We start from the raw sequence: 16245 nt of genomic DNA, 5'->3' as shown, positions 1-16245 counted from the left end.
ATGAATAGAGACTAATAGCCAAGTCTTGATATCATGCAGGGAGAATATACATTGATAAGCAATTATATTTTATAGTAGTAGTATTCAGAAATTCTTACAATTTACAATACAATTTTCAAAAATGGATAAAGACTTATAGCCAAGTCTTGATATCATGCAGGGAGACTCTCTACAAATACAAAAATTGATTATCATAAGGAAATACAAATTTATCAATTTTCATGTGAAAATTACATAAATTTGTTCTCCAATAAATAGCAATAATACTTTGAATGTTATATTAAGTAATATAGCTTCAGGTAAATAAGCTTACACTTCAAAAATATACTGTTTATTCATTAATTTTAAAAAAAGTCCAAATTATCTAATCTTGCTTACTCTTCCTTTAAACTTCTTTGTGCCAAATTTAATATTGCCTTCAAAGATGGAATAAGGACATAGGTTCAATCCTTCGGCTTTCGACAATTTTCAAAATGTGTTGAATTAATTTCAAACATTCATCGTGTTTTGAAGCTCTTTGCTCAACAATCTGATTATCTGCCCTTGTAAGAATTCTTACTGCTCTTTTTTCATTCAAAACATTAGCGACTTGAACCTTAATAATCACATTTGGAATCACAACAGTGATGAGAGTTATGACGATGTCATCAATGCGCTCATTTTTCTTACCCAAGAAAAATGTTTGCTTTAATTGATGAAAGTGTGATTCCGCAATGTTATTCGTGGAATCACCTTCTCCACGATATAACATCATCCAATGTTCTTTGGTTCTTCTCCATTGTTTATCGAAATACTTCAAAGCGCGCGGTTCTTCTTCTTCTAACATTGTTGTCAAGAACTCATATGTTTCATCAGACTCTTCAGCCAGCTTTTCTGCATTCGTTGCATCTGCACGTAATGTCAAAAAGTCCAGTGCTAAATAGAAGTTCTCAAAATTGTGGATTGTCAAAATAGCTTCCAACTTTTGCACATGCGCGTAAAACATGCACAGTGCACCAACTGAGCTGCGCAAGAGGAAATCCGTCCTCAATTGCGCGAGCAATGTTTAGCGCACAGTCAGCGCTCCAATGCTGTGGATCCAGGTGCGCAAACTCACAGAATTTCACCAAACATTCTTGAATTTTTTCAGATGTCTGAGGGTTCACTAAAAAATAGCAAAAGGGGAAAATTGTGTTTTGACTTGTTTTCATTGTTACTGCAAACAATTGGATCTTTCCTTTAATTAAAGAATGAGTGGAATCGACGTGGAGAGGGTTATCAATGCTATGCACCAATTCTTTTGCAGCAAAAGGTGCATATATGATTGTAAACTCGGAAAAATCTCCATTGTAATCAAATTGAACGAGATCATCTGGGCACTCTTCCTGTAAATTATTCAAAAATGCTTCCAAAGAAGTGTAAGGATCGTTTGATAATCTTTGTGCAATAATCTCATCAAGGCGATAAAATTTGTGCTTTAAAGCATCAGTAGACTGCGCGAAAAGTTTCATCGTTTCTTTGTTATTCGTATCAATTCCGAACTTATCAAAAAATGCTTTTTGAGCAAGAAATTGCTTTCCACCGTTTTTAATATAAAGTTCGATCCATTTTTGATAAAATTTACTCGCGTAATGTGAACCCATTTCAACTCCTATATGATGGCAATGTTCTTCATTAACTTTGCTTATAGTAAACACTCCATTTTGTTCTTCAACCCTAAATTTTGCCTTGCATAGGGGATACGAACATGAATAAGTGACATATTGCTTTGGAGATCCCGTTCTTCTTCTGTATGGGACACCGCCCTTGACTTCCTGTTTAATACCAAAAGCAATAAGCTCCTCTAAGTCCACCGAAATCATAAAAATGAAGTGATTTTGAAAAGAGTTAACAAAATTCAAATCGAATGGGGGACAAACTCGCCCATTGTCACTTTTCATTAACCTTAAACTTGTAATTTTCATTATTTTTAATTAACCTTATTTCTTTCCCAATTCCTGATTTATTTTATTCACTTACTATTAAAAGTCACATTTTAATAAAATATAATAATTTATTTATAGCATTTTTTACTATACTGTAATAAAAAATTAATTATAATAAATTAAATGTTTATTAAATCAAATGTTTTCTTTGCAATAATATTTTTAATGTTGAGTAAACAATGTTGGGATCAAGTGTATCATTTTTCAGACCTTTCTGAACAGCTTCAAGCATACTGATGCATTCGACTTTTTTAAATTGTGTCATTTCTTCGAAATCTCTTGTGACTTTTTTGATAACTTTAACACTTCTCTCTGAATCCAGACCTTTAATTTGCAACTTAATCAGGAATGAAGGAACAACACTGGAATATAACTCGATGACAAGTTCATCGAGTCGAAGATTTGGTTGTACACCACTTGTATGTGCCGGATACCATTGTGTCAAATTTTTTCTGAAATTAACTTTAAAAGTACTAAGTAAGATCATGAGATATAGCAATATATGTTTAAACTAACTTATATTTTGTCATAAGACGAAATGGTTGAAGTGAGGTGAAGTCAAAAAGTGACATATATTTGGCCGGCTAAATTCCCCTTTAGTTTACATGTCAAAATTACAATAAATTAATTATTTTGCTTAGCAATTAGCTATGTATTAAAACTAAAATTATTACTATTCAATTCTATACATTCAAATATTAAACAATTCAAATTTAATAACAAAGATATTACAATAAATAAAAAAATGATTAAAAATGTCCCTGAAAATTTTCTGAAAGCTATCTCGTGTTTAGGTCTCAATTTTTTTTAGAAATAGAAAAAGATTGGATTTAACTTTCAAACATTATATATAGTTTTGTATATGGAAGCCTTTAAATACAAGTTAATGATATGGAGTTGTATTGCGAGGAAGAGGGAATCAAAGAAATTGACGAAGTTCCAGAATTTTATTCAACAATTCTTAATCAATTAACAAAAACTATACCGAAACTTATCTTACCATCCAAATCAAATCACATTACATACGGAATAAACATTTAATCTTTTACCATTAAAATTATATTTATACGTTATTTAATTTTTTACGTCTAAGTTGAATAGGATAATAGCCGAAGATATAAAGTAACTATAGTTTACAAGCTAAGGAACAAATCAGCATTGAAACTAAAAAATGCTGAAATATTATAATAAATTGAAGAAATACTGTGATAGAATACCTAGTTATACTAGATACTATTATAATATGAATTCATTTGTATTGAATATCGATTAAAATAAAATGGAACGTCAATTTGACAGACTCAAGTTTCGAATTAGAGACCAACTTTCATCAGCATAGTATATGTGCGCAAACTACTGCATAATGGTATGCTTATCTTTTCATTTTAAAAAATAACGTATTTGAATAATTTCGTAAAAAATTAGAATTACTCGATATTAAGCATATTGCTTTTCTATCATATATGCTTATATTCTACAATAGTGTTACCAAACATCGGGCAACATCATACGTATAATACAACTTTTTCGTACTTCTTTATCGAATTTAAATAGAACTAAGTTTTTATTTTAAATAAAAGAGAAATAATTCTAATTTATAATCTCATTATTAATTTATTCTCATTTTAATATTTCATCGATTTTTTATTATCGATATTCAATACAAATGAATTCATATTATAATAGTATCTAGTATAACTAGGTATTCTATCACAGTATTTCTTCAATTTATTATAATATTTCAGCATTTTTTAGTTTCAATGCTGATTTGTTCCTTAGCTTGTAAACTATAGTTACTTTATATCTTCGGCTATTATCCTATTCAACTTAGACGTAAAAAAATTAAATAACGTATAAATATAATTTTAATGGTAAAAGATTAAATGTTTATTCCGTATGTAATGTGATTTGATTTGGATGGTAAGATAAGTTTCGGTATAGTTTTTGTTAATTGATTAAGAATTGTTGAATAAAATTCTGGAACTTCGTCAATTTCTTTGATTCCTTCTTGAAGCGTTGAAATTTCTTATTGACTCTCTTTTTATAACTTTTGAAAGAAACCGTAAAAATTGTGAAACATGCTTTTTAATAAAAAACAATTTTGATGAAAGCCATAAATTAATTTAAAATTGAAATAAATTTTTGAAATCTATGATATTGAATAAAAAAATTTATAGTGTAGATATTGATATAGATATAGATGTTAATTTTAATATGATATTTGATAAAATTTTTTTATCAAAACATACTGATAATAGGTTGACATGTAATATGATATTTTGCCTTGTAAATATATTTGGTCGGCAAAATAACCTAATTACTCTTATTTTGAGTTCACTTCCACCATTTCGTCTTATGATAATTTTGGTTGTACACCACTTGTATGTGACGGATACCATTGTGTCAAATTTTTTCTGAAATTAACTTTAAAAGTACTAAGTAAGATCATTTATTTTTGCATAATATAATGCCAATATGGTTTCTTTTGATTTTATTTCATTTATAAGCAAATCAGATTTACCCAAAAACTCCACTCCATAAGCGTTCATTTGCTAAATTAAAAAGTGACAATGGGCTAGTCTGTCCCTTTCTCATTCAAATCACATCAAAAACAAAAACACATAAAAAATATTTTATTATACTCATTCGAAATTAAAAATAATAAAATTTATATATATTAATTTCATTAAATCAAGGATAAAAATCTCACCGGAAAAATAACCTCAGTGTGATAAATTTATCACCGGAAAAATTTACAATGAAAAAACCAGAATTTTCGAAAAAGTGACACCAACTATTAAAGTTATTTTATTACTAGATTTATTTACAAATTATAAGATAATATCATTAACCGAATATATTTTTAATATAAATAAAAAACTTTTTTTATACAAAAAATTACAATCAATCGATAAATATTATAAAACATTTATTCCAAAAAGATCAAGTAATAGGTGGGATCCTGCATATAATATAATTTTATGTCATAAAGTTTACAAATTTTAGATGGACCACAGTGAGAATGTGAGTGGTTAATTTAAAGGTGGTCTGATAAAGAAATCGAGGCTTACTCAACACAGCATGAAGCAGTTTCTAATACACAATCTTACTAGTCGTGTTTCGGTCGCCAGCGCTCTCATAGGGGTGCTGATTTCAAAAACCACTACTTCAAATTATTCAACAATACTCAATGCAGCATGAAGCAGCTACTACTGCTGTATCTTACTTGTAGTGTTTTGGTCGTTGGCTCTTGCACAGTCTCTCAGATTTTCAAAATTTTTTCAACACTATCTTGTTTCGCTCTCAGAAAGCTATCCTACAAAGACATCGAAGCTTACTCAACACAGCATGAAGCAGTTTCTAATACACAATCTTACTAGTCGTGTTTCGGTCGCCAGCGCTCTCATAGGGGTGCTGATTTCAAAAACCACTACTTCAAATTATTCAACAATACTCAATGCAGCATGAAGCAGCTACTACTGCTGTATCTTACTGGTACTGTTCTTCGCTTCTTACTATCAACTCTAAAACTAGTTTGATGTATTATTTATTCATATATAAATATATACATATATAAATATATACATATATAAATATATACATATATAAATATATACATATATAAATATATACATATATAAATATATACATATATAAATATATACATATATAAATATATACATATATAAATATATACATATATAAATATATACATATAAGGTCAGGTATGTGGGGCTTCCAGGGGCTGCGCCCCTTCTAGCCCTAAGAATTTTGCCCAAGACCCAAGAGGAGGACCGAACCCCAGCCGACCAGCCGGTGATAAAAACCAAAACCGTTTTTAAAAAGTGACAGACAACTCCGTTTTTTAAAAGTGACAAAACCGTTTTTCACTATATAAGAGATATGCAAACAAAAAAGTGACAGCCGCATGTTTTAAACTACAAAAACCGCTTTTTAACTTCACTTAAAATGCCACGTAAGCTACGTAAGAATATACGTAAGAGGAAGAGAGCATTGAAACATCCAATAGTAAAACTGACACCACAACAACAGTTGCAACAACAAATGATGAATGACCCCACTATGTTGCAACAAATGTCAAGCAACCCTATGCTCTTAAACCGAGTTATTGGTGCACAGAGTGGAGGTTTAAGAGCGGCACTTTTAGCGAAAGTGGCAGGCTATGGTGGAGCTGCAGACGGAACAGCTTATAACCCTCAAAGTCAAATGAATTTGAGTTCACTCAAAAATCAAATAACAGATGTCAAAAAGTCAAACATAGACATACAGAAACAAATAAGTGAAAACGAAAAGAAACTAGAATATGACAGACACACAAAGAAACTCAATGAGTTAAACGTAGAGAAAAAGAAGAAAGAAGAACAACTGAAAGAACTAAGTACAGAGGAATATGCGAAAAAAGTGTCAGAAAAAGCAGCAGAAGTAGCAAAAATGGAACAAGATGTTATAAATTTGAAAAACCATACTACTCAATATAAAGTACTGAAAGATGAAGAGATAAAACAAAAAGCCCTGAAGACATATATGGATAGCGATGAGTATAAAAAAGAAGTTGAAGCAAATGTAAAGGCAGAAAAACTTTTACAGTTGCAAAACCAAACCGTACAGTATGAAAACTTAGCACAAGAAAGTAAAAATAACGACGCAGCCATGCAAAAGGCAATGAAAAGCGCAGAATATATAAAAGCTAACAATGACTGGTTAGATGCCCAAGCCAACGCTAAAGCAGCCCAACTTATAGGGTCAATAAGGACAAAAATACAAGCGGATGAAGACAGTTCAAATGAAGCTTTAATGAATGCTGACTTTAAGAATGCCTTCGAAGCTCTTCATAGTAAGGTGAAACAAGTGAACGATTTCTCATCTGGAAAGAAACTGAAGTCTGAAGGTTTCGACAAAGAGTTAAGAGAAGTAGCACAAAATATGACGAAAATAACAGATGCAGCAACGAGACAGGCAGTTCAAAGTGCCTATGACGCCGTTAGAGCAACTGTTGTGGAAAGTCAAGAAAAAGAGTTACAACAGACCAAAACAGACCTAGTAAATGCTTTCTTAAAAACGAAAAGTCAGGTAGGACATTATGCTGCAGATGGAACATATGTGCCAGCTGGTGGAACTTATATACCAGCTGGTGGAACTTATATACTAGCTAGTGGAACTTATATACCACCAAACCCTCCAAGAGAAGCACCTGCACCAGGACTACCTAAAACATTTACATCGTCACATGGACACAGACACAGGCATGCACAGAAACAACAACCAACACAACAACCAACAGTTCAAAACCCTGCACAGCAACAACAACCAGAGCAAGGACAACAACCAGCACAACAACCACCTCCACAACCAGCACCACAACCAACAGTTCAAAATCCAGCACAACAACAACCACAAACAGAGCAAGGACATAAAAGAAGTAGAGAAAAAGGAAACCAAGAATTCTTAAAAATGCTTAAGGAAGATTATGGTTACCCAGATACTCTTGACTTTAGTGACAGATATAAAGAAGCTATTAGAAAGTTCAAGGAAGGAAATACTGACCCGAACCTATTTAGCTTTATGGTTCAGCACCAAATGGGATATAATTTCAAACCTGGAAAATACAAGCTCGCTAAGGGATATGATTTAATAGCATATCATCCAAATGACATGGATGAATTTACTCCGAGATATTTGGTGTCAGAGATAAATGATAATTCAACTATCTTCATGAAACGCGTAAAAAATAGAGACGGAACGAAAGAAGAAAGGGTTATGAATGCGGATGACTTAAATAGGGAACTTGTTAAAAACGGTCTCGGAATATATGAAATGCCACCAGATGAGGTACAAGAAACTCAACAGGAAGAAGTTCAGATACAACCAGACATGGAAGAAATAGTTCAGCAACAACAGCTAGAAGAGCCTGAAGGAAACGAACAAGTCCCTCCTTTGGAAACTAACTTCACAGAACTAGATGAAGATTTGGAACAGCCGAAAAATCTTGACCCTCAACAAGAGTATGCGGAGAATATGGAATCTTTCCAAGAGTCTAAGAAAAATTCGGCTGACATAGTAGAAGAATATCGAAAAATGTTCGCCGACATACAAAAGACTCCAACATCAGATGAAAATATTCAGCATAGAATGGAAGTACTGAAAGAAAATGTACGCAAATACAACAATCCTTTTTACTTACGAGCATATAACGTTCAATCTTTGGATGAACTCGGTGAAAATAAAAGGTTAAATTTCAACAAAACATATAAAAATGAAACATTGTTTAAAGTTCATTCAGAACCTAACCAATATGGAAACAAACCTACTTTTGTTTCTGCAGACTATGGAACTACAATGAGATGGGGTCATAAAGCTAATCCGGATAGGTGGTTCATAAACTTACAACCACAATTCCAAGAAGTTGTAGACGCAATGGAAGTGAATGGTGAACCAGATATAGCTGGTATTTTCAGCGCGGCTTTAATGCCATTGAAAGATATGAAAGATGCAGATATTTTGGACCAGTATGAAATGAACATGGCTGATGGAAATATAACACCTGACGTTCTAAAACATTTATCTCAAAGAACTACACAGAACCATAGAGATGGTATATTTGGTGAAGAGTTTAGAAAGAGAGTTAGGGAGAGAGAAGGAAGAGAACCTATTGTACATGACCTTGCAAACGAAAGTTTACAAAATGTCATAAAAACTTACTTTGCAGACAATGAACCGAGAAGGGATGAATATTTAAGAAAACTCAAATGGACAGTACCAAATGAAATGTTAGTATTGAAAAACATGTTCCTTGACAAAATAAAACCAACTACAGAAATAAATGACGCAAGACTGAAACATTGGGTAAAAGCTTTCCCATTCACAAAAGATATTATTGGTAACATGGAAAGAAAACCAGAATGGCTACAAAAACATATATTTGGAAACGAGCTTATTCCATATGGACAAGCTCTGTTTGAAGAGCTTGAACCGGAAACTCAGGAAAGAGTCATGCAAACAATAAGCGACGACTCAAATACAAACTATGACGAAATCTTTCTAGGATATAGGTTACCTGAGATGGGCGACCAGAGCCCAAAGGCAAAAAGGACATGGGAAATTTGCAACATACTAGGTGAACATGATGCAAAGATGCAACAAAACTCAGTCAGGAAGAAAGTAAAGCTTGGTCCGAAACAATTATGACACATAAATCCAACTATTCTATATTTTTACCCATATGAAATGTACGCCGCTCAGAATATAACGCCAACAGTTTTGGATGCCATGAACGGAAATGTTTCCGAATGGTATAACGAATGCGATAATGCCATTAGAAGGTCAGAAATAGTTCCTGGAACTTACGAATATACAACTGCTGTTTCTTATGGAAACGTAGGTGAGTTTGGAGAAGGTTCTTCAACAACAGTAGATATTGCTTGCGACAGGTTTCATATTATTTCTATTGACAACTCATTCTTATACGTGGAACAAGACATTGAAATAAAACCTTCTGCCAAGTTGTCTGACAAGAAAGGTTGCAATGGAATTTTCTATGTCGGATACCAATATGCTCCAGAAGTTTTCATGGGATATAAGATATATTCTAACTCTGACTTAGTTCAAACAGTAACATGGGCAAACTATGAATGGTTCGCTTTGAGAAACTCAGTACAACCACAAGCTAGAGAACAAACAGACCAGTATGCAACTATTGAGAAAATAAGAAGACTTGACCCTAACGTTCCAGGAGTTTATGTTAACCTTTCTGGACAAACTGCAGCAGCAGTAACCAAAGTAAAACTGAAACTTAGAGTTCCTTTGTCATCTTTCCTCATCTTCAGGTTTTTAAGATACTTGCCAAACTGGGCAGGAAAAATTTCTATCGAACTTACTCCAAGCAAAAATAACTTAGTCATTGCACCAACGCAAGACCCATTCACTATTACAGACGTAAAGGGAACAAATCAAACGTCATTCGCCGACTTTTGCAAAGACAAAGTTGACTTAGACTTTGGTTTCTCAAACCTCAACACTGAAGTAAACTATTATTTCAATGCTGCTGGAACTGCTTGGGACCCAGTTAAGTTTACATGCGAAAAATTTGAATGCAAGAGAATAGAAAGCAGACTTGCCGTTTATATGTTGGACCCAGATATTTCAAATGCTTTAGCTGCCAAATATATTGCAGTTCCACTTATGTTCCCTATACACCAAATATCTGTCAAAGACTTTGCAGGTGAAGTTGGAAACCAAAGTGCTGACCCGGGTGCAAGAACAGATATTGCTTTAACAACTGCAATGAAACATGCAGATACTATGTTTGTACTGTTCAGACGAACTATAAATGACTATTCTTGTTTCTACAACCCTGGTATTAAATATCATATAAACATAGATGGCAAATATTATCCAAGAGAAGAATATTCTACAGTTGAGGATATGAGGTCATACAACTTGACATTAGATGCTATGAACTTTAACAACAACTTCACAACAACCATTAACCCTGAAATGCAAAGTTCTATTATGCCATATGTGAAAGTATGGACTCATACAGGAGGTCAAAAAACTCAATATACAAATGGAGACCGTTCAAACTTTTGGCTTGGCATTCCATTTGCTGACTCAGAAGACTTTATGGGTGGTATTTCAACTGTTGGTACAGTTCAAATACAATATACTGGTGACAGAGACGGTCCAGATGAATTGAAAGCAAAGAAGTTTACAAAACCAATAGCACTTTTCACGGAAGATGCTCTTTTGAAGATTCGTTCGATGAAACCTGCTGGGGCTCCTCAGATTGGCATAACGACAGCTTCCATCGAGCAGATTTTGGCAGCAGGTCAGTAAGTTGTTCTTGAACTGACTTCTCTCCGTCAAATATTGACAGTACGCCAGTTTTGACATAATATTGTATTATAAACTTACCTTTAGAAATATCTGTAAGTTTTGAAGTTATATTTTTGTCAACGTCAAGAACTTTCACCATCTCGGTTATACCAACTTTCTTTGCTTTATGAAAATATTTTGGTTCAGCAAATATTGCTATTCTATAACATTTACCATTGTTTGTATAAAGAACTATTCTGTCAATGTATTTGTATTGTTTGTGAGTATAAACCTTGTTTTGCTTCAATTCGAAGAGATATTCGAATACGTCCATCTTTTTATTCTAAGTAAAATGTCATTTCCGAAAAATAGAAGCGTAAGTGTTTCAAAAGGTTTAATGGCGGTGGCAGATGTGAAGTTAAATTCACCAACTCAAACAAACAGTCAAAGTGTTGTTGTCAATGTCAAAGACAGAGATGTTGAAGTGGGGAAACCATACGAAGACGAAGATGGTATAACAATTGTTCCTGTAAAAGAACAACCAACATATCCTGAAGTTAGCAGAGACTTAAGTTCTGTTGCAGATATTCGAAACGACTACCAACAACTGAAAGACAAACTTAAAACTCAGGAGAAGATTTGTCAAGCTTTAAGTATAATGTTAAACTTGGTCGAACACAACCCTGTAAAAGTGAACTCATATGTCATTGCACCTCATGAAGTTTTGAAAGAACTATTGAAACTTTTGACAGAGGCAGACGATATAAACATCAAAGAAATAGAACCCGACATTAGTTGCTGTGGTGTTTCATATAATGTCATTGACAAGATATACGTTATGAAAGGAGGTGAAACGTTGAACTTAAAATATAGTTTCCCAGACGTTATAAAAATATTTGACGACCACAACATTTCATTAAAATTTATTTGCTAAGTAAAAATGTCAAAACTTCTTGAAAGATGTTTGAAGAAAAAATATAGACTTTATTTCATGTAAAGGACTTTACACACTTTTGAACGATATGAAAGACCCTGTTTTGTTTGTTCGTGTGACAAAGGAAAGTTCTATGTCTTTACAAAATATTTGAACTTCTTAGACAGAGAACTTCAAGAAACGCCATGTGAAAGTTTAGATGAAGTTCTTCTCCACTTTCAGAAAAACTTTTAAATATATATAAATGGAGGAAGACATAATGGTTTATACTATTACGACTAAAAACCCTGAGTCATATAATTCATAACAACAAACTTACAAAGTCCTCAAGGACGATATTGTAACTAACCTTAAACACAATGACGACTAAAGCCTGTTTTGCTCTTTTGACACCAGAAGACTTTATTGTTGTGAATGGTAAAAAAATACTCCTTTTTGAAGATACTTACTCAGATATACCACCAACAGGTTTTGTTGACTTATTTAATACTTTAAGGACGGGTGTAACATGTGCTGCAACTAGAGCAGGTTTCATTATGTTTGGATGTCCGACTGAGTTTACTATAAACGATATGAGCTATAATAACAAAACTTATTTCTGGTTTTTACTACCAACAGTTTCCTATAACAGGAAAAGGTGTCATACAAGGGAATGTCTATCCATTGACATTAAGCACACCAATCTTATATATGTTTCAAACTTAGGTTCAAAGTGTTATTCGAATGTCGACAGAAACTATTATGACCAAAGATACTTATGGTATAAACAATACTTTCTCTGCTGGGTTTGCCTATTGTTCATTCGAATGCAGAATTTTCAACCTTAGTGAACTCAAACACTTTGGCAAGTATACGTTGACATTAGTTGACGCAAACTTTGTTCCTGTAAAACTTTTATGTCCTATTGTATTTGTCAATGACGGCAGAAAGTTTCGAATTGGAAGATGCAACTGGTGAAAGTATTGTATTACAAGAACAACTTCAACAACAAATAGCTCAAGAACAACAAATGCAACAAATGGAACAACAAAGTCAAGAATAAAAAAATATTATTTTTTTATTTTATTAAAAATGTTACAGAATAATGTTTCAGATTTTTATGACTTCCAAGCATTCAGAAATATGTGTCCATTTCGAGACTATAACAAAGCAGTCGAGAATTTGAAACGTTTAGTCATTTATGTCGACTCTGCCCAGAATGTTATGTTATGAAAGAATGGGATGTTGTCTTTAACAAACCAAGAGCAACAATAGTGTCTGAACAAGAATGTAGACAGAACTTAAGAAAATAAAAGTTGTACAAGTTGGCATGAAGATGTTAGATGCTTGGGATATCTTATGTCAAAGTTAGAAGATTTTTCAGTTCGTGGTATAAAGTTTTATACACCTTCTCCAAACTTCTATTCTTATCTTCACTGGATATAAATACGAACAAGTAGAATGGAAAGAAATATTATAGAAGCTTGGTTAGACCATGTCAAAGAAATTATATGCAATGGAAACGAAAGAGTCTATGAGTATATCTTATGTGGTTTGCAAACATCTTACAACATCCAAGTGCTAAAAATGAAACTGCTCTCATTATAATTGGAAAACAAGGAACAGGTAAGAACACATTCTTTACAGATATCTTATGCAAACTGTTAGAAGGTTATTCGAACCCTAATATGACAAACTTAGAAAACATCTGTGGCAAGTTTAACTCCTCAATAGAGAATATGAAACTTATCGTTGCAATGAACTTCAAAGTATAGATACAACAAAAGTTTGAACTCAGATGCTTTGAAAGAGTCTTTAAACAGACAAAGTTGGAGTTGTTGAAAGAAAGTATAAAGACCAAAGAGTTTGTGAAAATGTTGCAAACTTCATATGGTTTCAAACAATACTGTTTCCGATGAAGTTAGAAAGTTCTGACAGAAGATATGTAGTTGTCAGAACGTCAGAAGCTCATATGCAAGATACAGAATATTTTGACGACTTAGCAGAAACTTTGACATCTGACTTTTACAACCACTTGTTCTCATATTTCATGACATTAGATATTTCTAAGTTCAATCCAAGACAAATTCCACATACCGAAGAGAGACAAACATTGTTAGAAGCAACAAGAGTGTATATGAACTGTTCATAGATGAAACTGACTTTGTGTCATTAGATGAAAGGTCATTGTACGATTCGTATAAACAATATTGTCAAGAATATGGTTATATGGCAGGCTTCTAAAACGAACATTCTTGGGCAAATGTCAAAAGTCTTTTAGATGTTCAGAATGGTGTATATACAAAGAAAATTTTTTCTGAGTAAATTTTAAAAAAAATATTTTTTATCCGATAGAAAAGATGACAAAATTCATCTCAGTAAACAAGTACATGTCAGGACTTAAAGAAGAACTAGACCCATTCACATATTTGAATGTTTACTTCTACCATTTTGAAAAGTCTTCATTCAGCAAAGTTTTGGAACATCGAACCAGTTAAGTTTGCTATTGTGACTAAAATGGTGCGAAATTTGAAGACTTAGACATAGAAGGTTTGTTAACAGTCAAAGAAAGTTTTGACAGAAGGTTCTCAAACCTTAAAGAAGGCAAAGCATACAAACTTGTTATACCTTATGAACCAAAGAAAGCAGACGACTATGAATATTATGAGTCTAAAGTTGTAGAAGTTTCAAGGTAAATTGGGTAAAAAGATTTTAGAGTCTAAGCCAGTGTTTGCTCCTAAAGAGGAAGAGAACATTGACATTGACCCAGAAATGTTCTAAAAATAAAAATTTTATTTTTACATGTCAAATTTCTTTTCTCTGGAACTGGTTTCAGGTTCTTTCTTCTCTTCTTCTACTTTCTTTTCTTTCTTTCTTTCTTCTTTTTCTTGAAGCGTTGAAATTTCTTATTGACTCTCTTTTTATAATTTTTTGAAAGAAACCGTAAAAATTGTGAAACATGCTTTTTAATAAAAAAACAATTTTGATGAAAGCCATAAAATTAATTTAAAATTGAAATAAATTTTTGAAATCTATGATATTGAATAAAAAAATTTATAGTGTAGATATTGATATAGATATAGATGTTAATTTTAATATGATATTTGATAAAATTTTTTATCAAAACATACTGATAATAGGTGACATGTAATATGATATTTTGCCTTGTAAATATATATTGGTCGGCAAAATAACCTAATTACTCTTATTTTGAGTTCACTTCCACATTTTCGTCTTATGATAATTTTGGTTGTACACCACTTGTATGTGACGGATACCATTGTGTCAAATTTCTGAAATTAACTTTAAAAGTACTAAGTAAGATCATTTATTTTTGCATAATATTATGCCAATATGGTTTTTTTTGATTTTATTTCATTTATAAGCAAATCAGATTTACCCAAAAACTCCACTCCATAAGCGTTCATTTGCTAAATTAAAAAGTGACAATGGGCTAGTCTGTCCCTTTCTCATTCAAATCACATCAAAAAAACAAAAACACATAAAAAATATTTTATTATACTCATTCGAAATTAAAATAAATAAAATTTATATATATTAATTTCATTAAATCAAGGATAAAAATCTCACCGGAAAAATAACCTCAGTGTGATAAATTTATCACCGGAAAAAATTTACAATGAAAAAACCCAGAATTTTCGAAAAAGTGACACCAACTATTAAAGTTATTTATTACTAGATTTATTTTACAAATTATAAGATAATATCATTAACGAATATATTTTTAATATAAAATAAAAAAACTTTTTTTATACAAAAAAATTACAATCAATCGATAAATATTATAAAACATTTATTCCAAAAAGATCAAGTAATAGGTGGGATCCTGCATATATATAATTTTATGTCATAAAGTTTACAAATTTTAGATGGACCACAGTGAGAATGTGAGTGGTTAATTTAAAGGGTCTGATAAAGAAATCGAGGCTTACTCAACACAGCATGAAGCAGTTTCTAATACACAATCTTACTAGTCGTGTTTCGGTCGCCAGCGCTCTCATAGGGGTGCTGATTTTCAAAAACCACTACTTCAAATTATTCAACAATACTCAATGCAGCATGAAGCAGCTACTACTGCTGTATCTTACTTGTAGTGTTTTGGTCGTTGGCTCTTGCACAGTCTCTCAGATTTTCAAAATTTTTTCAACACTATCTTGTTTCGCTCTCAGAAAGCTATCCTACAAAGACATCGAAGCTTACTCAACACAGCATGAAGCAGTTTCTAATACACAATCTTACTAGTCGTGTTTCGGTCGCCAGCGCTCTCATAGGGGTGCTGATTTCAAAAACCACTACTTCAAATTATTCAACAATACTCAATGCAGCATGAAGCAGCTACTACTGCTGTATCTTACTGGTACTGTTCTTCGCTTCTTACTATCAACTCTAAAACTAGTTTGATGTATTATTTATTCATATTATATATATAATTATATAAATATATAATAATATAAATATATACATATATAAATATATACACTATATAAATATATACATATAATATAAATATATACA

The 16245-nt window shown here is 32.2% G+C and overlaps 3 protein-coding genes and 1 pseudogene across 4 annotated transcripts, besides 14 other annotated features; all 4 read left to right on the top strand.

The window, feature by feature from the left end:
• Nucleotides 1-1883: part of a mobile genetic element that runs on past the window's edge.
• Nucleotides 1884-1920: a terminal%2Cinverted (terminal inverted repeat of MuDR-5/MuDR-7_TvMULE4 transposon ID:TVAGG3_0067400).
• Nucleotides 1884-2490: a mobile genetic element.
• Nucleotides 2491-3125: 635 nt separating this feature from the next.
• Nucleotides 3126-3175: a mobile genetic element.
• Nucleotides 3126-3175: a terminal%2Cinverted (terminal inverted repeat of ISTv2 transposon ID:TVAGG3_0067390).
• Nucleotides 3176-3743: 568 nt separating this feature from the next.
• Nucleotides 3744-3772: a mobile genetic element.
• Nucleotides 3744-3772: a terminal%2Cinverted (terminal inverted repeat of ISTv1 transposon ID:TVAGG3_0067380).
• Nucleotides 3773-4318: 546 nt separating this feature from the next.
• Nucleotides 4319-4557: a mobile genetic element.
• Nucleotides 4520-4557: a terminal%2Cinverted (terminal inverted repeat of MuDR-5_TvMULE4 transposon ID:TVAGG3_0067370).
• Nucleotides 4558-4748: a mobile genetic element.
• A 1185-nt stretch (nt 4749-5933) lies between these two features.
• Nucleotides 5934-6264, top strand: TVAGG3_0067350 (protein of unknown function, DUF4106 family; the record flags this gene model as incomplete). Its single annotated transcript, XM_051221542.1, has 1 exon — nt 5934-6264. A coding segment is annotated over one exon (331 nt), but the record flags the coding sequence as incomplete, so codon positions are not given.
• Nucleotides 6265-6635: 371 nt separating this feature from the next.
• Nucleotides 6636-8043, top strand: TVAGG3_0067340 (protein of unknown function, DUF4106 family; the record flags this gene model as incomplete). The annotated part of the gene is made up of 1 exon (XM_051221541.1): nt 6636-8043. A coding segment is annotated over one exon (1408 nt), but the record flags the coding sequence as incomplete, so codon positions are not given.
• Nucleotides 8044-8321: 278 nt separating this feature from the next.
• Nucleotides 8322-9170, top strand: TVAGG3_0067330 (protein of unknown function, DUF4106 family; the record flags this gene model as incomplete). Its single annotated transcript, XM_051221540.1, has 1 exon — nt 8322-9170. One exon carries the CDS (start codon nt 8322-8324, stop codon nt 9168-9170), a length of 849 nt encoding a protein of 282 aa, XP_051106526.1.
• A 93-nt stretch (nt 9171-9263) lies between these two features.
• Nucleotides 9264-14599: a mobile genetic element.
• Nucleotides 12939-13840, top strand: TVAGG3_0067320 (annotated as a pseudogene). Its single transcript has one exon. A coding segment is annotated over exon 1 (902 nt).
• Nucleotides 14600-14945: 346 nt separating the features above from the next.
• Nucleotides 14946-15181: a mobile genetic element.
• Nucleotides 15144-15181: a terminal%2Cinverted (terminal inverted repeat of MuDR-5_TvMULE4 transposon ID:TVAGG3_0067300).
• Nucleotides 15182-15351: a mobile genetic element.
• Between the last annotated feature and the right edge of the window lie 894 nt (nt 15352-16245).

This window comes from Trichomonas vaginalis, chromosome IV, assembly GCF_026262505.1.
Source record: "Trichomonas vaginalis G3 chromosome IV, whole genome shotgun sequence".
In the NCBI taxonomy this organism is placed as follows: domain Eukaryota; phylum Parabasalia; order Trichomonadida; family Trichomonadidae; genus Trichomonas; species Trichomonas vaginalis.
This window is presented reverse-complemented; position numbering and strand designations above follow the sequence as displayed.